The sequence below is a fragment of the Notamacropus eugenii genome, chromosome 3, assembly GCF_028372415.1.
Source record: "Notamacropus eugenii isolate mMacEug1 chromosome 3, mMacEug1.pri_v2, whole genome shotgun sequence".
In the NCBI taxonomy this organism is placed as follows: Eukaryota; Metazoa; Chordata; class Mammalia; order Diprotodontia; family Macropodidae; genus Notamacropus; species Notamacropus eugenii.
Window position 1 is genome coordinate 43235363 of NC_092874.1, and position 22398 is coordinate 43257760.

Genomic DNA, 22398 nt, shown 5'->3' on the forward strand with positions numbered 1-22398 from the left:
ACCAGTTTTCTCTTTCATTGTTGCTGCCTGCTAAAAATGTATGTTTAGCCTTCTGTCCCCCCCCCCCCAAGTGTACCCCTATGTGCGCGTGCACACATACAGCATTTATCCCAGGGTACTGAGGTTCATCAGAGATGCCTTGCTTTGATTTTAGCACCATCTATTGATGTGAAGATGTCTTGAAACAGAGAAGCCCAGGGTTAAATCCATTCTACTTAACCTCGAGTATACAAGTTTTCCTCAAAGTTGGCCATAGCCACCCTCCTTGAAAGAGAGACACACCAAATCCAGATGACGCCCCAGGCTCTATTAGTCACTCTTGGCAATGGATATGAGTCAGAATCTGTTCTTTTCTAATGTTCTTCTGGCCCTCGCACCATCATGAAAGACAATTATGTCAGGGGAGTAAAAGCCAGTAGTTCAAGCTTGTTCTGTCCAAGCCAAGTTCTCTGATACAACAGAGAAAATTCAAAGGTCTAAGTTAATAACATTTCATAGGGTAGACTCAGAGATTTGGAACTGAAAGAGCCTTAGGGATCATCTAATCCAGCCCCCTCATTTTATAGCTAAGACTCTTGAGGCCCTGAAAAGCTTTAAGCATCTTGTCCTAGAGTTATTCAGGAAATAAGGAGAAAGACTAAGATTTGAACCCAGGTCTTCTGAAGGCAGGGTCAGCACATTTTCTACTGTACCTCACAGTCTGGCTCTTATTATATATGAGGTGGATTCATCCATAGAGGTATAACAAAGAAAAAAGTGAAATAGCATATTTAAAGCATTCTTCATTTTTGTGAAGATTGTAGCACAATCTTTTTCAACACAAATGGCAACCATAAATTAAAAACATGCAAATATCCATAAAGAAAACTTTACATCCCAAACTACTTACAATTTGATTTCTTTAGATGTATGCTGACTTTTTAAAAAATTATGTTTGTTCTTGTATTTCTTATCTTTTTCTTCCATGTCTTTGAGGCTTGTATTACTGGATGCTATAGGGGTTTTTTCACCATTTTATTGCTATCATACCTATTGTTTCCTTTAATATACAGTTGTGTATAGACTGTTCTGATTCATGGAATCATAGAAATCGATAATGGGAAAAGACCTCAGCAGTCATATAACCCCCCAAAGTAGCCAACTGACCAGAGGTCCTCTTGCCTCTACTTGCAAACTTCCAAGGAGGGGGAGCCCAGCAGCTCCAGAGGCAACCTACTTTAGTGACGATAAGTTCTCATTGTTAGCAAGTCTCTCCTGATCTCAATCCCAGCAATTTCCATCCATTGTTCCTTGCTACCACTGTCTGGGGCCAAATGGAATAAGCTTGACCCCTCCTCCACATGGTGGCAGCTGCCCTGTGCCACATCCACTCCCTCTTCCACCAAGTCTTCTCTCCTCCAGGCTAAGCATGCCCAGTTCCTTCAAGCAGTTTTCATATAACATGGACTCAAGGCCTTTCAGCATTTGTCCTCCTGTGCACACAATCCAGTTTATCAATTATAAGCTATGGTATCAGAACTGAACACAGTATTCCACATGGAGTCTGATCAGGGTAGAGTATGGTAAGGTGTCACCCCCCCAATTCCTGTTTAATGCAGCTCGAGGCTCACAATAATTTTATTAGCTGTCACATCACACTGTGGAGGCATGTTGAGCTTGTGGTCCATTAAAACCCCCAGATCTTTTCATAACTGCTATTAAATGATACTCCTTCCCTGATCAATCCCAAACTTAGAAAATTGATATTCTGAAGTCAAGTGCAAGACTTTTCATTTATCTTTATTGAATTTCATCTTATTAGATTCAGTCCACTAGTCTAATCTATCAAGATTCTTCTCGATCCCCATCATCTATTGTGTTAGATGCCCTTCCCAACTTTGTGTCATCTGCAGATATTATAAGAATACCATCTAGGCCTTTATCTAAGTCATGGATAAAAGTGTCAAAAGCACAGATCCCTTTGCTCCTCCCCTGCAGAATTCTGCCCATAGAGATATTGAATCATTACCAATTACTCTTTGAGTTCAGCCATCTGACCAATCCTGAATCCATTTGATTGTGTAGTCTAATCTATGTTTCTCCATATTTTCCACAAGAATACTGGATATTTTATATTCATCCACAGTGCTCTCTTCATCTACCAGTTTACCAATTCTATCAAAGAAAGGAAGGGAGGTTAGTCCCGCATGACCTATCCTTGAGGAAGTCTTGAAGCTCTTTGTAATCAGTTACCCTATCCTTTCCTAGATGTTGGCCAACCATCTCTTGAATCATTCTAAAATGTTTCCAGGGATCAAAATCAAGCTCACTGGCCTATAGTTTGGGGTTGTCCAGATGATTCTCTTTGAAATTAGCACAGTGTTTGTCCTCCAATTTCGTGAAACCTTCCATTTTCCATGATCATTCAAATATCATTTGACAGTAACTCAGTAATCACATCTGCCAGTTTTTTCTGGACCCAAGGATGGAGCATGTGTAGGCCAGATGGCATGAATTTATCAAGGACCACTAGGTACTCTCTTACTATCTCCTTATTTATTTGATCAACTCCTTGTTAATCCTTTTTGTGCTACAATTTCCAGTGCAAAGATAATTCTTCTTTGCAAAGAAAACAAACTTTCTCTGTTGTCAGCTGTCATGGTCCCATCCCTTCTTTGATCCTCCTCCTTTTGCTCCCAACATAGATTTTTAAAGAGCATTTCTGTTACCCTTGTTAGCTTCCTTTGCTAGCCTCAGCTTATTCTGAGCTTTTGCATTCTGGATGGTATTTTAGCAGCAACACACCATGCACTACTATTTATCTTTTATTACCTGGCCTTGCTTCCATCTTCTCAACGTTGTTGTTGTTGTTTTAATCTAAGTTGGTTGATGTGTGGCCTCTACATTGGCATTGGTCTCTACATTAGGGGATGCTAACCCTCTACAAGCATTAACTACAGTTCTTCTAAATGTGAAATCTTTGTGCAAAGAAAACACTAGAATGTAAGCTTCCTGAGAGCAGGGACTATTTTACCTCTATCTTGGTATTCCCAGTGCCTAGCACATAGTAGGTGTTTGGTTCATGCCATTAGAAGATTTGGACCAGAGAAATATTACTATTTCCACAATAAATTCATGAGACTTTGTAACATAGCATATTGAGATTTGGCCATGGTGTCAGGAAGACTAGGTTTAAGACCTAGACATGCATATATGATAAGATATGGATAACTGAGGGTCTGTTTAGCTCCTGTGTGGAAAGCATTATGCCAAACGCTGGGGAAACAGATACAAACTGAAACAGTCCCTGTCCTTAAAGGGCTTACATTCTACTGAGGGAAATTACACATACACAGATAAATTAATAAGTAACATGCAAATTATAATAAATAAGAAAACAAAATAACATAGTAAGTAACATACAAATTAATAAATAACATAAAAAGCCCTCCCTGTCTTCCTCCCTAGCAACCAGACGTACAAGGAAAGTCATCTTGTAGGAAGAGGTATTTGGGCTGAACTTTGAGGAAAGCTAAACATTCTTAGAGGTAGAGGTGAGGAGGAAAACATTATAGTTATGTGGGGACAGCTTTACAAAGGCCCAGAAACAGGAGGCGGGATGTCATGCATGGAGAATGATCAAGTCAGCCATTTTGGCTTAAAGATATAGTGCATAAGAGCACTGATTAGCCTGGAAAAATAAGCTAAAGCCAGATTGTGAAAATATTACTTTATGTGCCAAACTTAAAGAGTTTGTAATTTATCTTAAAGGGAATATGGAGCAGCCGAAGTTTCTTGAGGAGGGTAGTGAAATGATCAGACTTGTGTTTGAGGATACCAATTTAGCAGCTATGTGCAGGGTGGATTAGTGAAGGGAGAGTTTAAAAGGCAGAGAAACATATTGAGAAGCTCTTGTAATGATCCAGGTAAGAAGTGGGGTCTTGAATGAGGATGATGGCTATGTGTGTGGATATAAAGGAACACTAAATGCATACGAGATAATTATTCCTTTGGAGAATGAAATTTTATCCCAAAAAGTGTTTTCACTCAGAACAAAAATTTTCCAAACAAAATTCTCCCTTAGTACTTTGTCTTTCTACTTCCTGATAAATTCATCTGCAGCTCAATTAACACCTTGACATAAGCCCATTTCCAGGTGGAGATGAATATGTTTGCCAAGCACTTATGAGCCAGCAGAGATAGATAATTGCCATTGTATTCTTACTGGCCTAGAAGTTGTGACCATTTCATTAAGGACCAGAATCCTAGGGGATTTTAGCACTTTTCTTTGCCAGAAATCATCTTTCACAAAGAGAAGACCAACCACAATGAAATTCAACATCAAGACCGATGTGACCTGAGAAATCAAAGGTTTAAAAACCACATTAAGTCTGAAGTCAATTCTAGTCCAGTGGGCACTTATGAAAAAAAAAGCAACCCTCCAATCCCAGAGTGCTAAGATAAGGGTGGCAGATATATAACATTTCAATATGCTAGAAATCTTATCAACACTATCTATATATAGCAAGATTCTGCCAGTGCACTCAAATGGTTTTCAGCAACAGGCACATCTAGGTGATGCACAGTTAGGATTTGAGACATTTTTCCCCATGAATGAAGGAAGGAGAACATGCTTGAAGTATATTCTCAAGGTCAAGCTGAAGGAATGGAGTATTTTTACTAACCCTTGAAGTTATCTACATCTGCCTCATTTGGAGGGAGAAATCTCATTACAATTCAATTGAAGACAATAAAGCATAATTAACAAGGATTTTTGAAATGCTGACCATTTATGAAATGTCAAACACTGTGAGATACAGACACAGAAATATGACAGTCTTTCCTTTCAAGGTGATTGCATTCTGCTGAAGGTGGGGGTAGGAAAACATTATGTACAATGGAAAGAGCTCAACATTTGGCATCAGAAGACCTGAATTTGACTCCTTGGTTGTGCCACTTAATTAGCTGTCTGACCTTAAGCAAGTCACTTTACTAGAAGCTTCCGTTTCTCAATCTATAACATGAAGGGACTGGACAAGATGACCTCTCAGGCTCCTTACAACTCAATATCTGTGATCCTATACATTCAATAAATATTGATTGATTGCCTCCTATGTGCTTAGAACCTGCCAGCTATATAGGAATGCATGAGGTACAGTCCCTGGCATTAAGCTTATGATCTAGTGGAGAGAATAAAACAAGTGTACAAAAAACTGTAAGAGAAGGCAGGATGTGCTTCATGCCAGGGTGGCATATGGAGGGATATCAAAAGATACTTACTCTTTGATGGAGGCAAAATATAAGATGGGACTTGAAAAACAAATGGAATTTCAATCATAAGAGATTATGAGAGAAGGGAGCATTCTACACAAAGAACAAAATCATCTAAGAGGGAAAGTGAATTTAGTTTGTATTCAGAAAATAAGAGAATATGTCCATTTTGGCTGAGGTGCAGGACATCTGTAGGAGAACAGTAAAAAATAAGACTAGAAAAGTGCCTTGAAGGTCACTGAAGAGAGTTATCTCTTTAATGTTTGCCAAGCTCTTTGTATATGTTACTCTTCGGATCATTACAAGTAAAGATGCAGGCTAAGAACCTGAGCTCATCAGGCAATGAGAAGCCACTGAAGGTTCTTAAGGCGCAGGTGTGACATGATTGAAACTGGTTATTAGGATGATTAATCTGGCAGAGGCATAGAGAATGAATTAAAAGGGGTGAGGCTAAATGTGGGAACACCAGTTAGGGAACTGTTGCACAAGAGGTAATAAGGGTCTGGATTAGTTAGAGTAGAAATGGAAAGGAAAGAATGTCAGCACTTTGATATTTTGCAATTACAACGGAAAACAGGGTTCAACATGTTGACCTGAAAACTTTGACAAGAAAAGGCATAGGCTAAATGCATACATTTTATGATTTAATTAATTAATTGATCAATTCCCCATAAAGAAAACAGTTACATAATGCATTATGGAGCCAGAAATGTTCTGGCTACCCAGTGCAGAAATCCTCTGGCTTATATACATTTTGCCATGAGGAGGAAACTCTCTTAACTAAGCAAATCATAAATTCAGTAAGACAAGACAATTAACAAAGCAATGTCAGTCAAGTCTTGAGATTCCAAGCTGGGTAAACATATGTCCCAGGTGGTAAGGAAATCCCACCACTAGTAAGTGGCAGGCTTCCTGCCCCAAACGATAACTGATGCAGGAAAGGGCAAACAATGTTCAATAGAAATTATGACCTAAGATGTCCATATTTTCTTTACCATTATTCAAGATATGTCATAACATAGTATGTGTCTATAGATAATAAGATACAAAGGAAAGACCCATTATTCAAGATATGTCATAGGTTAAAGGTCTCCAAGGAATGCAGAGTCAGCTTTGGCTGGCTTTTGCTGACATAGGAAGAGGCATTCTCTGAGTTTACTTCAGAGAGAACAAAGAGATTATTCCAAAATTTTATATTAAACATTATCATTCCCTCCTTTTGGTCAAAGGCAAGCCGAAGGCTTCGCCTGTAGACCAACAAAGATATGATAAAAACCTCTAAATAACCAGTAGTGTGAGAGTTTACTCTTCATTCAAGTCTGGTCCAGACTCTTGGGAAAGTTGTCTATGTCTGATGGCATCTTCTTCAGGCCTTTTCAAAATTGGAGGGCACGATTCACTCAGGAGCAGGAGCAATGGAGGTGATAGATGGATCCAAGAGTCTATACAGAAAACTTGACAGGGTCTCCCAGAAAACATGATTTGATAATTGAAATGAAACAATACAACATAGTTAACATGGCTAAAGACACTTAGCAATAGTTCAGTTTCCTAGCCATGCAGGGCTAGGTTCAAACAACACAGTGAAGTTTTTTTACAGTTCACAAATTGCATTTTTACATTGTCAGGTACAGATTAAAACTTAGATGGCTCACAATAGACTAGTTTTAAAAGGGAGATTTACATGTCACCAATATAAACAAGAAAATTAAACATGAATCATACAAATCAATGCAATTATTATTTTAATGTTAATTAACATTAAGTTCCTTGTATCCCAGTAATGCATTCTTAATTTTCATTTAAACAAAACTTTTTGAATCCCAGATTTCTCATGTAGTTATCTGATACCTAGATATCTTTTCTTTGACAATAGGTTTTATTCTTGGGACAGTTCAAAAAGAAAATTCTGCCTTTCTGGTTCAAATCTAGAAGTTCCCAGATACTTCTGACAACATAAATTAGTACAGTTACTTAAAATTTGTTCTCCACTTTTGAAATTTCAGAAAATTTCAGTTCACATTATTTACTGTTTCTATCTTTACCTAAATCTTGTACCTGGAATAAGAATCTTTTAAAATGTGAGGGTTCAACTATGTAATGAACTCATCTGACTTTTAACTTATTGGACAGATATTTTAATGAAGAAGAAATAATTTCACTTACTTTTACTACTATCTTATACAATCTTGTGCAAAAATCCAGATTTGAGATCTTATTATCAAAAGCATGATAAATTTTAGAAGCCAATCATATACTCCTGTATATAATTCTTAGAGGAATCAGTCTGATCCTGTTACTTTTCCTCAAAATTTGCTCTTATTACTTTGCCTAATCAATTCCTCGATATTATCTCTATATTATATTTATTTATTTGGCCAGGAATATAGGTTAAAGTTGTAAGCTATTCATTCCTGCACCCCATTATAATAACTCAGAGATGCTCCAATATCCATTTATTATTTGATAGACTTAGTTGTACTTACAGAACTTCTCAATTACAAAGATTTGCTATAAAAGAAAAAGAGAGGGACAATATTAACAGAAGGAAAGGATTTCCTTAGTTCTGGTTGATTCCAGGAATAAGCCATTATCTGACACGTAATCATGAGGTTACCAGGTGCTGAAAGCAGGGCTTAGAGGTGATCAGGTGGGGAATTTCCTTTTTCAGAAAGGAAATAGAACATTTGGGAAATAAAGTTAGGAAGATCCTACCTAGGCCGTGTCCAAGGTTGTCTTCAAAACCTTTCCAAGCATCCACCATTAGCCTGCAGCACATGTCAATTGGCTTGATGATAACTTAGACAAGTATTCCTGTAATCAGAGCTTCAAACAATAGTAAATTGCAGTCCCAGTCTTATATAGCAAATAAATATTGGCTGGTATCCCTCAGATAAAATACTTCCTCACTCTTTAAACCATCTGAAACTGACACAAAAGTGTCCAGAACAACTATCTAGGAGCAAGAGGGGCTTAGAAAACCCATATTTATTCCCAAATCTTATCTACTTTTCATAGTTTCAATCAGAACTTAATTTATCTTTCCAAATCTCTCAATCCTATTCTTCCACTTGCTTTTACATTTTAACCATAAGACAAGATAGCTCACAAGTTATTACTTTTTACTAGCATAACTGCACTGGAATCTCATTCCAGCTTAAACAAAACAAAGAGGTTAATGACTAAATTTATAGTTTGATGGAATTATGTCTGTTTCATAAGTTGTTATTCTTCCCTAATTCTACTCACTCTGGAAGAATGAGATACTTCAGGAATTAAATATTTTACATAATAAATTCAAACGCAAACCTTAACTCTAATTTAGGCCGTAGAATGACTACATATTCAGATCAAAACAGCTTAATTTAACAGTATATTATTTTGAAACTTTAGTAGGCCTTCTAAGAATCACACATGATTTTTCAAAACATTTTCTTCTAAAAGTATTTCCCTTCTTTGAAAACAGTTCAAAATTTACTCTGATATTCACTAAACTCTTATGAAGAAAACTAGTTGGAAACTTTTAAAATGCTTGATATCTTTCTTTTTTTTCTTAAGCAAAAATAAATCTTTAAAACTGGAATTCATTAAAGCTGAGTTGTTGCAAAAAAAAATGTTCTTAAGTAATATGAATTTCCAAAGTATTATAACAAACTGAATTCTTAATTATTGCAGTATTCTTAGATATGAGACTGACTCACAAAAAAAAACACTTGCTTTTAAAATCCTTTTAAACAATGGGAACATCTTAAGGTGAGTCTTAAGTAGTTTACATAAATTTCTGCATATGTTCTAATTTCAGATAAAAATAATATTAGATTTCCCAGTAAGATTGCACAAAAGGCTCACATGTTTTGCTGGTCACTTGTTATTGACCACAGAAATTTGCTATAGAAGGAAAAAGCAGGGACATATGACATACCAAATATGACAGGTTAAAACATCCTTTACTCTGTTTGAATTCAGATAAGAGTGAAATTCTCCAATCATGCAGTATCTGTTTCATAGCCAGACTCAGGAATAGACAGGTGAGAAACATTCCTTTTTTTTTTTTAAGGAACACAATAGGGAAACTGAGCCAGGGGGAACCCATCCTAGATTGAGTCTAGAATTGTCCCCTCAGTGTTTAGTCAGATGAGAAATATTCCTTTGTGGCATGTGTCTCAGATACTGATTTAATGCAGACAACTATACCCAAATTCAAACTCAAAACCAAAAATAGTTACGGTCCCAAATGCCTTTTACCTTAAACAGCAAGTTTCACTAATCACAACTTAGAGTCAGATAACAGTTATTTCCACTCTCTTGGAGTTACAATAAACAATAAAGATTTACCAGGACACACACACATAAGGGATTCCATTTAACATCTTTCCTTCTCAGATTTAAAACTTGTCCTGATGTAAAAACCAATTATTAAAAATTCTCTCTATCTATTACAACTTCTGAGCAAGTAATATTCATTGTTTAGAAATTTCATTAACCAACAGGAATGGGAGGACTGTTCTGAATGAGCAGAAGGAATTTAAAGAAAGTTTTCACTCCATTGTGGGACTGTTCTGAATGGGCAGAGGGAATCTAATTTTCACTCCATTCCCTCCTTTCCATACACAGGAATCACTTAACAATTTTAGATTTCAGTATTAAAACAGTAATTCCAAATAACTTAGTTAACAATCCTACAACTTCATAGAAGATAGCCAAATTCTTTAGCTTTAACTTTTTTAACAGACAAGGGTGAAAATACCTTGTTTTCTAAATGGCCATTACAAAACACTACAAGACAAAGTTAGCAGGAGTGACAAAGCAACATAACTGATGTTACACAACTTTCCCAACATCTCTCAATTTCAACAAAACTCAAATCAAAAATTGTTCTAACACTATTTCTAGATTACAGTGGTCACTCAATTTTCACAATCTAAGAGAAATTCAGAAATACAATCCTAGAAATAGTTTTAACACAACAATAACTACAGATGGTATAATTTGCATTTCCAGAAATTATTGATCTTATTACTTTTAGCAATTAAAACCACTTCAAAGTTAACAATTACATTAGAGATAATAATGTTGTATGCAACATATACCAGTCATTACGTTAAGCATTTTACAATCATTTTATCATTTTGATCCCATAACAACAAGCATAATTATTTTTACAAATCAGAAAATGGGTCAAACAGAGATAAAATACTTTTTTTTTGCAATTGAATAGAGAAGTGAAGCTTACCAAGAGTAGAGAAAATGATGTCCCAGTGGTGATTTTCGCAGGCAGAGTTTAGAGAATGCTCGCTACAGGCCTGATTCTTCCACGTTTACCAATCCCCCCCAAAGCAGCAGAATTTACTGAGCCCCTAAGGCGATATACAGCTGCTGGGACAGTGTAGGAGGAATGTCTAGGACATTTCCAAGCTTTACCTAGAAAGGTGGGCTATTCACAATCTTAGGAGTAATTTCAAATGATCAGTTCCCGAAATATTTCTGATTAATTTCACAACATACAAATCTGCTAAAATGATTTTCCCTAAGATGATCTAACTTTCCATTGTAATTCCAGGTTGGCCAGACCAGAATGACAAGGAAAAGTCTCAAAGTTTTGTTTGTTTATTTCCCTAGCTGCAGCCACTGAAGTCCGGCTGCTTGCATTTAAATCTTACAAGATAACACACTCATTCACAGCACACATGATACAGACAGGGACATACACCAACAGACAAACTGACAACGGGACAAATACAAACGTAGCTCACAAAAAAACAACCCAGAGAGAGAAGGCAATTAGAAGCTTGCTAAAAATCCCCATCATGAATTGGCTATTATCATTCTGAGGAAAGGATGCTGCAAGAATCCAAGGTCTGATAATAAAGGGGAATCCTGCAGCCTTTGCTCAGAGCACCCCTGCGGTCATTGGGTGGGGAGCCTTGGTGCCCCAAAGTTTCTGACTGTCTTAAAGGAACAGGCCCCATGGGAATAGGTTCAGGCCTCTAGTTCTTAGGTGGATTGTAACTGTCCTCTTCAGGACCAGAGCCCTTACGGGAAAGCGGGGAGGGGGAATGGGGAGGAGGGAGGCAACAGAGGCAGGCTTGAACAGAGGCTGCCTTCCTCAGGTCTAAGTTAGGGGAAGGCGATGGGGAAAGATTGCATCTAGGTGCTATCAGTTTCCCCAGATCAGAGGCCTTCAAGGGGAAGGGGAGGGAGGAAAGGGGTGAGGAATAGGACGGAGGGAGTGAAGGGAAGGACAGACTGGAGCCCTTGAGGAAGAAAGGATTTTTGCCAGGTCACGGCTAGGTGCTGAAGCAGCTCCCAGCCCTACAGGGAAGAGGCTACCTGTCTTTTGTTCTCGTTCAGCCAATTCAGCAAGCCCAGAATGAAACATTCTCGCTGCTGGCTAGTTGTTTTGTTGGCCTTTCTTAATTTGGGTGTAAGATAAAATAACTTTGACCGGTCCAAAAGAGCCCTGTGGTGGCCAACATAATTTAGGGCTATCTTTAGTTGATTGACACTAGTGCTAGCAATACCTGTACTAAGTTTCCTGAGATCGATCGCCAGAGGAGACCTAAGTAATACAGAGCGATTTAACGCGACTTGGTCTCCGGTCCCCAGAGTTTCCTTTAATAGGGAATTTAATCAATTCCCCACTAAAGAAAACGGTAACATCCCCAGAGTTTTCTTTAAAGGGAATTTAAAGTGAGAGTTCTTTGGAAGCTGGGAATGGAAGGACTTACCCCGACCCCGTCAAGGTCCAGGACTCTAGGAAAAATAGTTCCTATTGGCGCCGGAGTCCTGGCGTTGGCGAGATGAGGAAATGTCCATTCGGTTCCACAGTTCCAATCCACGTTTGGGCGCCATAACTGTTGACCTGAAAACTTTGACAAGAAAAGGCATAGGCTAAATGCATACATTTTATGATTTAATTAATTAATTGATCAATTCCCCATAAAGAAAACAGTTACATAATGCATTATGGAGCCAGAAATGTTCTGGCTACCCAGTGCAGAAATCCTCTGGCTTATATACATTTTGCCATGAGGAGGAAACTCTCTTAACTAAGCAAATCATAAATTCAGTAAGACAAGACAATTAACAAAGCAATGTCAGTCAAGTCTTGAGATTCCAAGCTGGGTAAACATATGTCCCAGGTGGTAAGGAAATCCCACCACTAGTAAGTGGCAGGCTTCCTGCCCCAAACGATAACTGATGCAGGAAAGGGCAAACAATGTTCAATAGAAATTATGACCTAAGATGTCTATATTTTCTTTACCATTATTCAAGATATGTCATAACATAGTATGTGTCTATAGATAATAAGATACAAAGGAAAGACCCATTATTCAAGATATGTCATAGGTTAAAGGTCTCCAAGGAATGCAGAGTCAGCTTTGGCTGGCTTTTGCTGACATAGGAAGAGGCATTCTCTGAGTTTACTTCAGAGAGAACAAAGAGATTATTCCAAAATTTTATATTAAACATTATCAAACAGTAGCACAAAGTTCTAGAATCAATGAAAAAAACCATTAAATACGTAACTGAGCTTGTCCAGGCTTGGACTGACCTCATGAGCCATCATGGGTTCCATAGATCAAGCAGTCAAGAATATGCCAAAGAAAATCATAGAATCTTACAGATGAAAAGAATCTTGGGGTTTATCAAGACAAGGCCTGTCTTGTTTCCTTGTACTTGTACCCCTAGTGCTTAGCACAGTGCCTGGCATGTAGTAAATACTTAATAAAATTTTTTTTGTTCACTTCAACCCCCCTCATTCTATAGAAGAGAAAATTAAAGTTCAAAGAGTTTAAATGATTGGGATCACAGGATTTTGAGAGTTAGGAGAGACTTTAGGGGGTATTCATCTGGTTCTAGTCTATAGGTTCTGAACCTGAGGTCCATGAACCTGCTTTTAAAAATATTTAAATAACTGCATTTTAATAGAACTGGTTTTCTTTGTATTCCTATGTGTTTCATTTTTTTCATTTAAAAATATTACCCTGAGAAACAATCCATAGACCTCACTAGACTCCCAAAGGGGTCCATGACACAAAAAAGGTTAAGAAACCCTGATCTAGTCCAGCACCTTCATTTTATAGGTGAGGAAACTGAGGCCAGGAAGGAAAGGAACTTTGCTATGGTTCCACAGATAGTATGACAAACCAAAATGAGTAAGAGTCCCTTTATACCACCAGATTAGCTTCTGAGTTCATTTGCTTCTTTCTCTCATTTGTTTTTTTTAATCTAACATTCACTTTTTGTTTTCTTTTTTCTCCAGCATTTTAACAGTGTCTAGCATATAGCAGTTATGTGATAAATGCTTGCTGGATTGGTAAATGAAAAAAAAAACCTCTTAAGTTTCAGTTTAGTGCATGACTTTCCTCTGTGATTTCTTCTCATTTCTCTTTATTCAGTTACACAAAATGGACATCTCTCTCACAACCCCTTCTTCACTTTTGAGCCTCACTTCTTGCTTTCCTAATGCTTCTCTGCTGCCTTCCTGTTCAAGACATTCCACTGTGGGTGGGGATGTAGTATCTAGGATGCCCCAGGCATCCATCTCTTTTTTGGAGTGGATGTGGTAAGTATGCACATACCATAGTAACAATCCAACTCTGGTCTAATCCACTGATTATGTGTCTCGGTTTCCCTTTTGTCTCTGGTGACAGACATGACAGTGATCATCCTTGCTGCTGTGGGCGGTGGAGCTACACTGCTCTTTGCTCTGGGGCTCCTCATTTGTTATGCTAAAAAGAGGTAGGTTCAATTTCTCAACCAGTTACTTTGCTTAGCTTGAGATTCCTTTGAGTTGCCCAACCCAATTTTCACTAGTATTCTTCTGTTATCCTTCCCTACCAAAAATCAAACTGAAAACTAGAGAGTAGGAGTGAAGGCTGCCAAGTGGAGCCTGTAGAGGTAAGTGGGGAAAAGGATGCTAAAAGAACAGGTTTCACCATTTTCCTCAAAAACTAGCTGGTAGATTGCCTGGGGATTTGGGGTCCCACGCACCATTATTAGTTATGAATAAATCAGAATATGTTCTTTGCAGTCTTCACAAAGTTGTTTCAAAGTGTACATTTTGCCTTGGACCTTGACTTTGACGCTAGCCCATTCCTTTGGTATTAACAAATACTCTGACCCTTGAACAGCTGTTAACTGCTCACTTTATTGAGCCCTCAAGCCTAAAATTCTTTTAGGTCACTGATTTTGATCAGAGAAAGGAAGACACAATTGACTGAGTCAGTCTTAGCCTCCCACTCCCCCAAAATGATGGCTTTTCCTTTTGTGAGAGAGAAAAAATAGCTTAAGCCTAAAAAAAATGTTCAATGGAGCCAGATCATGTAAATTCAGATTTCTATGTGAGCCCAAAACAGGAAGCAAAGTCCATTTCTTTAGGATGATTTGTCCTTCCAGGAATCTAAAAGACAATTTCTTGAAAACTGATGTTGTGACCCTAATAAACAACTGAAATGACTAATCTGGGGTGAAAACTGTCCCGAAAAAACCCAACTGTAATGTGAAAATGGACAACAAGAATCCCAGTGGAATTTTCTCCCTTAGTAAAATGTGGGTGGGTGTGAAACAACCCATTTAAGGGAACTGGTTTTTTTCATTATTATTTTTATGATGGCTTTCCTCTGTAGACTTCTGTCCCCTGCAGTATACAGAATGTTCATGTCTGATCTGGAAAAATGATATTAAGTTAATATTCTAAAAATGTTAAGATTCAAAAGATCAAAGATTTAAAGCTATAATGGACCTTGATGTCTATCCAGTCCAACCCTGTCATTTCATAGATGAGGAAACACAGACCCAGAGAGGCAACCTGAAGTTAGTGGGTAGAATTCTAGATTTGGAGTCAGGAAGACCTGAGTTCAAGTTCCACCACAGGCACTTACCAACTTTGTGACTCTGGGCAAATAACAATTTCTATGGGTCTCAAATTCCTCATCTGTGTAACGAGAAGGCTGGTCACACTAGTCCAGACCTCAAGCCTCCTGGTTCCCCACCCCTGCACTAGTCTCTTTTGCTCCTCCTATTTCAAAATCTATGGTTCTGTACCAAGTGAAATGGTTTGCTTAGGGTTACACAGGTTGCAAGCATCAGTCAGGATTTGAATTCAGGTCCTCTGATTCCAAGACTATTGCTTTTGCCACTATACCATGCTATTTAACCTGGCATAGATCATGTTTGGCCTGGTGGTGTGCTTTGATTAAAATTCACAAATAGTTATTGAGTACCTATTACACACAACATGTTAGGGAGGAGGCATGTGAAGATGAGTTAGGACTCAGTCACTATCTACTAGGATGTCCTAATCCAGTGGAGAGAGAACGGAAAGAAAATAAATGTTTATTAATTGGAAAAAATGTGGTGAGAAGGATAACAGAGCCATAGCTAGAATGGACAGCAGAGGAATAGAGAGTCCTAAAAGAGGTCGAAACCAAGTGTGATGGGAGGAAAAGTACAATGAGTTCTTTCCAGACCCAAAAGCTTGTAAAGTTAGCAACTAATTATTTATGAATATAGCTCACTCAGTTTTGTTATCGATGTCCTATCTGTGTGGCTGGTCTGCATTAAAGCCCTTACCTGTGTCTGAGATGGACTTGGTCTAGAACTTAAAGAAAGAATAAACAACTACCTACCATAACACTGATTCTGAGGCTTTTGGAAGAGTTCATTCTGGTCTAAAGGGCAATGTTAATAGCTAAATGGAATGGTTTATTCTGCCTCTGTAAAGGACAAGGAGTCAGCCCAGGGTAAATGAAGAAATAACTCCTACAGCCTCTGATCCATTGTGTTCACTGCAGATAATTTCAGTCATTTCAGTTACTGATGGGCTTAAAAGTTAATTTCCTCTTCTGGATGGCTCTCATAATGTCAAGGGTGCAGCTTTCTTCCAGTGTTGGAATTATTTTTTGCATACTTCCACATCCAATTAAAGCCACAGAGGAAAATTCAGCAATAAAATTTGAGTGTTAATGTTGTCATTAAGAGATTCTGATAAGAGGACTAGAATTTCTCCTCTTTTTTTCTTCTCTTGGGTCGTCAGAGGTTGCCAACAATGGGATGTAAATCTCTTGAGACCTCCACTCCCCATCTCCCTCGACCCCAAAACAAAGGCAAAACTTTCTTTCCTGAGCCTTATATCTTGTCATTTGAAGTCCAGCACCCAAGGCCCTTGACTGATTCAAAGGAAGTTAGCACTATACACATGAAAGTACCAAGCCTTCATGAAAAGATTCACTGAATTCTTTCCCAACTAAACATAATGTTCTTTAGAAGAGTTAATTACATCATCTCGGCTCTCTGTTCTGAGGGAGACAGAAGTATCCTCAGAATTATTAACCATAGGGCATTGGTCGTATCCCTAATCATGAAAAAGTATACCATGTATAATTAAAGCACACAGTTCATGCTCAAATTGTTCTGTGATCACATCAATTTGGAAGTTTCTGCCAATGGTACCCATGCCCGCCCATCCTGTGTGACTCTTGTCCACTACCTCCCATAAGTTCAACACAAGGGGTCCTCCTAACACATTATGACTCTTCCTTACTTTCTACTGATAGCAGGAGGGTACTGCATGGAGCACTCTGACTTACGTACCTGTGATCCCTTCCCCTCATCATATAACTAGCCCAATTTTTCTCCCTGTCCTTGATGTCCACCTTCAGTTATATGTCACAACCTACTCATACCTCCCTATGACTTTTCATTGTCCTCTGGGTAACACATATTTTAAAATCTTTGGTCACTCTTCTATTCCATGTTTCATTGCCATACAGAAACATCAGTAAAACAATGGTATTAAAAAGCCAATCCTTGCTTCCATGGAAAGTTTGGGGTCATTAAGAGATGTGAAATTTCCCAAAGGCAGTCTAGCCCACTTTCTTCCTCTTGATTCTGGGTCCATATTGTCCATCTCAAGCATCTATCTGAGATATATGTAATAATGAGCAAACTCCACAGGTTGGACATCTGAATGCATGTTGTAATCTATGAGAAAGGCATTCTTTATCTACTTGGGGTTTCCTGTGTGGATAATCAGGCAAATCCTTTTAAGTGATTATAGCTCTCTGCCAGGAAGCTTTGAAGTGTTCCAGGGCTTGATACAATCAGTCCAATGTTATCTGCAAACAGGAACCTCCAGTGCTCCCAATAATGAAACCTATGAACCAAACCCCTGTTTATTTCTCTGTTATTTAAGGTCTTCCCCTCTTTTTGCTTCCCCTTTAAAAGCTGTTCCTGATGACAAAAAGTGGTTCCTACTGAGTGTTTAGTAATACCAGACATGGGCAGACTATCACATGAATAAACTGCTGGAAAGTAATTGTTTTTACCTAACTTTATTTTTTTACCCCTTATCTTCTAGTAAGAAAAAGAAGGTTGGCAAAGGCCCCGCAGTGGGCATATACAATGGCAATATCAACACTCAGATACCTGGGAAGCCTGGGAAATTTCAGAAAGGGCGCAAAGACAATGACTCCCACGTCTATGCAGTCATCGATGACACCATGGTGTATGGACATTTGCTCAATGGCTTAAATGGGTCCTCCACTGGTCCTGAAGTGGATGTGTATCGACCCTTCCAGGGCCCCATGGGGGATATACCTCCTTCCCCACCTCCCATCTGCTCCAGGATCTCCACAAGAAAACTACACCCAGAGGATCCTCTCCCATCCCTCCTTTCTGAGTCTGATGGGGAACCTTATACTTTCTCTCATCCCAGATCGGTAGAGGTCAAAGGGAATGGAGACAATGATATACCCTTACTGGAAAAGAAGGAACTAGATGTCATGGAATAGCTTGGAATCACCCCCTCCCACACAAAAGACTCCCTCAAAAAGTACATGGTAGCTCCGCCAAGAGGCTGGTGAATCATCCTTGTAGGAAAGCAGAAAGAGGAGGTTTTATGGTAGAAATAGGAGGGTAAATTTCCTGAAAATATCTCCAGATGAACTCATTTTAGTGGTGTCAAACTGATAACCGCTTTTATTGTATTTGTATGTAATGATCAGAGTTCATGGTTTTATTAAAAACTCGCATGGGAAATAAAGACTAATTCTCTAGCCTGTACCCATCAGGCAGTGAGACCCCAGGAATGCAGAAGAATAATTTTGCTCTGGAGTCTCTGAAGAGTGAAGGGACTTCGCCACATCTTGTAGAGGGCTGAGTTCTTGGAACTGGCCCACATGATCCATTTTGTGAATTTAGGAGTGTGTTTCTCCTCTGACAGGGAACTCTTGGTGCAAATGTGACTTTTTTAAAAAACTTATTTGCTTGTGAATTTAAAAGTCAGAATGGCTAACGAATCCTACCCAGTAGTTCAGCGAGAAAGATGTGCTGATTATCTGAGGTGGCTGGGTTTGGGATTCTAGTAACCTAGAGGCAAAAAAAAAAAAAGTGGTCATCATAGCTTCTTTCAAAGTTAAAGTATTTTGGGTTCTGTTTGGCTATTTAAGTTAGATATGTTACTTGACTACAAATGGGATCTGTAACATCAGAGACTTAGAGGCAGAAAGCCTTTAGAGGTGTCTAGTACAAGCCTCTTGCTTTACAGATGAGGAAACTGAGACTCAAAGAGAAGTAACTATACATGCACACATGTGTATACACACATATATATGCATACATGTGTGTATCTATATGTTTCAATACATTGATGACTGGTTCCCTTTTCCCCTCTTACTCCCCCATGGGTTCTCTAGCTCCACTGGCAATTACAGGGAGCCCAACTCCCTAGACCTGTATTTATTAAAGGAAAAAAGGAAAAAAGCAATAAAATCCAACAAGTTTTTTTTTAATCCACCAGGCCTCTTTGTGACTTCTTTTATAATCTTCAAATTGTTTATAAGTTATTCAATTCAACAAGTATTTATTAAAAACCTGTTTTGTTCGAAACAAGAGGCAGCATGGCTTAATAAGAGTCAGGAATAGCTGGGTTCACAGCCCCACCTCTGACACCCACTGGCTCTGAGACCCTGGGCAACTCTTGGAACCTCCCTGTGCCCTCAGGCTACTCCTTACTTAAGGCTGGCTGCAGAAGAATCACTGGTCTACAGTGGTTGTTTCCTACATAGGTGAAATCACAGGTGTGCACACACACAAAGTACAACGTACAGTACTAAGCACTGAAGATATAAAGACAAAACAAAAGGACGTATCCTCAAAGAGCTTATATTCTTACTATATATCTATCTATATGTAGGTATCTGTGCACATAGGGATATAAACATATATGAGCTTTGACATATGTATGTCTATATATACATGCATATAAAATTTAAAACCAAAGGTCATTTCTGGTTATGCATTATTTTGAAGTGAGAGGGCAAGAGAAAATGTGCCGACACAAACTTTTTGAAGTAGTAGCTTTATTTTTACTCCCTTTAAAATTATGATTTTTTAGAACTGTCATTTTAGCATTGTGATCAAAATGTACTCCATCTGAGCAAAGTTCTCTATGCCAACATCACAAGACGAGCAACCTCTCTGTGCCTGATGTTCAAGCCTCTCTAAATGTAGCCCACTTTAATGGGGGAAGATCATGAGAAGAGCAGCTTATCCTAATTATTTAGTATTTCTGCACAGAACTCTTCCCATATCCCTCAATTCTGCCTGACAGAATCCCTAGTTCCCTTCAAGGCCTTCCCGTACTCAGGAGGACTTTTTACAGGTGCTCATGCAGCATGGTCCTCAAGTGTGGCCCTTTGACTGAATCCAAACTTCACAGAACAAATTCCCTTAATAAAGGGTCTTGTTCTAGAAAACTTGGGCTCGGTCAAAAGGCTGAACCCAAGAACCTAGAAGGTCACATGTAGCCTCAAGGTCACAGGTTCCCCACCCCTGGACCAGAATCCTGACTCTTGTCTTCAAGGCCTAGGTCCTCTGTCAGAGTAAAATGATAATGAGACATTTACATAGAGTTCTAAGGTTTGCAAATTGATTTACATACCTATCTCATTTGAGCCTCATAGTGTGACAGCTCCCAGAGGTCAAACATTCTTTTTGTCTTTGTATTACCAATGCCAAGAACCATACCTGGCACACAGTAGGCACTTGATAAATGTCAATTGATTAAGTGATATGCGCATGGTCACATGCTAGTAACTGTGGGAGGCAAGATTTGAGCTCAGGTCTTCCTGTCCCTAAGTCCTGTGCTTTATCCGCCAAACCAGGTGACCTAATCCCTGGCATCACCTATTGAAAATATATTGTATACTCAGCACTCTTGGTAAGTACTTAATAAATATTGTGACTGGCTGATCAGGCTGTGTTTCTAACTATACAGATCTGGTTCCATTTTCATCTTCCCCATCTTTTAGTTTCTCCCATAAGATAAGCTTAGTTTCTGCTCTAAGATCTCCTTTTACACTTAGCAAGTCAGAGGCAGGTGGGAATTTTCACCAGACACACCCCTTAGTCGTGTGCTCTTAGGCTTTAAGAAGCTATTGGAATGCCTTCTGTAACAATTAACTGGATAACTTATTTGTTGTGAATGTGTGTTGTTTTTAAGCTGCATGTTGTTTATTTCCTGTAATTTTTTTAAAGTAGTCTACAGAAAGCATGTGTGTTTCATTGACTGGATGCTTCACCTGTTTCCTAGTCCAGCTTGTGCCTCATTTTCCCAGCTATTTGTTTTGACGGGGTCAACACTGATGGGGGCAAATGTTATCACTCCCACGTGTGAAACACACTTTCACTTGATCCCATAATGCTAGAGTGTTTTGTTTTTCATTAAAAAATGTTAAATGACAAAGTCTTGGTGTCTAGCAGTCAGTTACTTTTACTTTTCACTTAGATGCAAAGTGAATGATTGAGAAACAATCACATCTAGGTCACTGGGAGACCAGAAACTGGACTCCAGTTTTTGTGCTGAGCCAGATTCCCTCTTCTTTCTTCACCACCTCTGACTTCAAGATGCCTCCCCAGGTGATAATCTAACGCCCTTCAGAGAAACCTAAGAATCACACCATATTAGCTTGATGAGTACTTGACTTGGTGAGATCCATCAGCAATGGAGGAAGACTACAGCATGACTAGATCAAGACAACTGTGGCATGAGGCCAGACTGCAGACCCCCATCACCAAAAGCTTGGTGTTTGGAATTATCCTTCATTCTTCTCTCTCCATTATCCCCCCTATCAAGTCCATTGCCAATTTTTGTCAATCCTACCTCTGCAACATCCCTCAGATCCCTCCTCTTTTCTCTACTCATCCATTCATCCCAGTGCAGACCTTTGTCACCTCTCCTTTGGACTACAGCTACAGCATCCCAAATGGTTCTATATTTCCCTTCTTAATCTGTCCTCCACCCAGGTGCCAAATTGACATACCTAAAGCATACATCATCCCCTTACTAAAAAATCTTCATTGGCTCTCTATTGCCTTTAGAGATAGAGACTGAGCATGGGATTTCATTGATAAAGGAAATTTCCAGGTGAGGAAACTCCATCCAACCAAATCAGGTCAACTCAGAGTCTTAAAGGGCTGCCTAGAGCACTGAGTGGTGAGTGCCTGGGCCAAGGTCACACAGCTAGGATTGTGCCAGAGGCAGGACCTGAACCAAGAGATTACTGGTTCTGAGTGACCTGGTGCTAAATCATGGCCTCTAGGATAATATACAAAACATTCACCCTGTCACAGTCTGGCTCTCAGCTACCTTATTTCACGTTGTTCCTCTTCAATCACTCTCTTTTTTCATCATGATTTCTGTGAGATTCCATCTCCTGACTGTCATACCTTTGCAAAGGTGGTTGTCTATATCTGGATTTAGTCCCCTTTCATTTCTCCCTCTTAGAAGCCTTAGCTTCCATTTAGAATTCAGGTACTACCTCTCACAGGTGCCCTTTCCTTACCTACCTTCCTCAAGCCCTAGCCTCAATTATTAATGCTTTCTTCCTCCTAAATTGCTTAGCATTAAATTTATATTATAAATACACTTAGTATTTACCTCTCTGGGTACATGTTGTTTCCACTTCTGTAAGGTCAAGGGCTATTTCATCCTTCTAACTCAGTGCTTTGCATAGAGTAGATGCTTGATAAATGTTTGTTAAATTGAGTTCAGCAGAGAATCCCCAATCATATCTTCTGGAAAAAAAGCAGAGGTTGGAAGTAGAAAAGCTCTCTGTAAAGTCTCCTATTTGAAATCTAAAA

At 38.8% G+C, this 22398-nt stretch overlaps 1 protein-coding gene across 1 annotated transcript in view; it reads left to right on the forward strand.

Moving 5' to 3' along the window:
* The window catches only part of CDCP1 (CUB domain containing protein 1), an 86074-nt gene extending 67024 nt beyond the window's left edge, over positions 1–19050 (forward strand). Inside the window, exons 8-9 of the mRNA XM_072651397.1 lie at positions 13908–13995; positions 17615–19050. Coding sequence (XP_072507498.1) covers positions 13908–13995; positions 17615–18047 — 521 coding nt within the window. The 3' untranslated portion in view covers positions 18048–19050. The remainder of the gene's footprint in view (positions 1–13907; positions 13996–17614) is intronic.
* The last annotated feature ends 3348 nt before the right edge of the window (positions 19051–22398 follow it).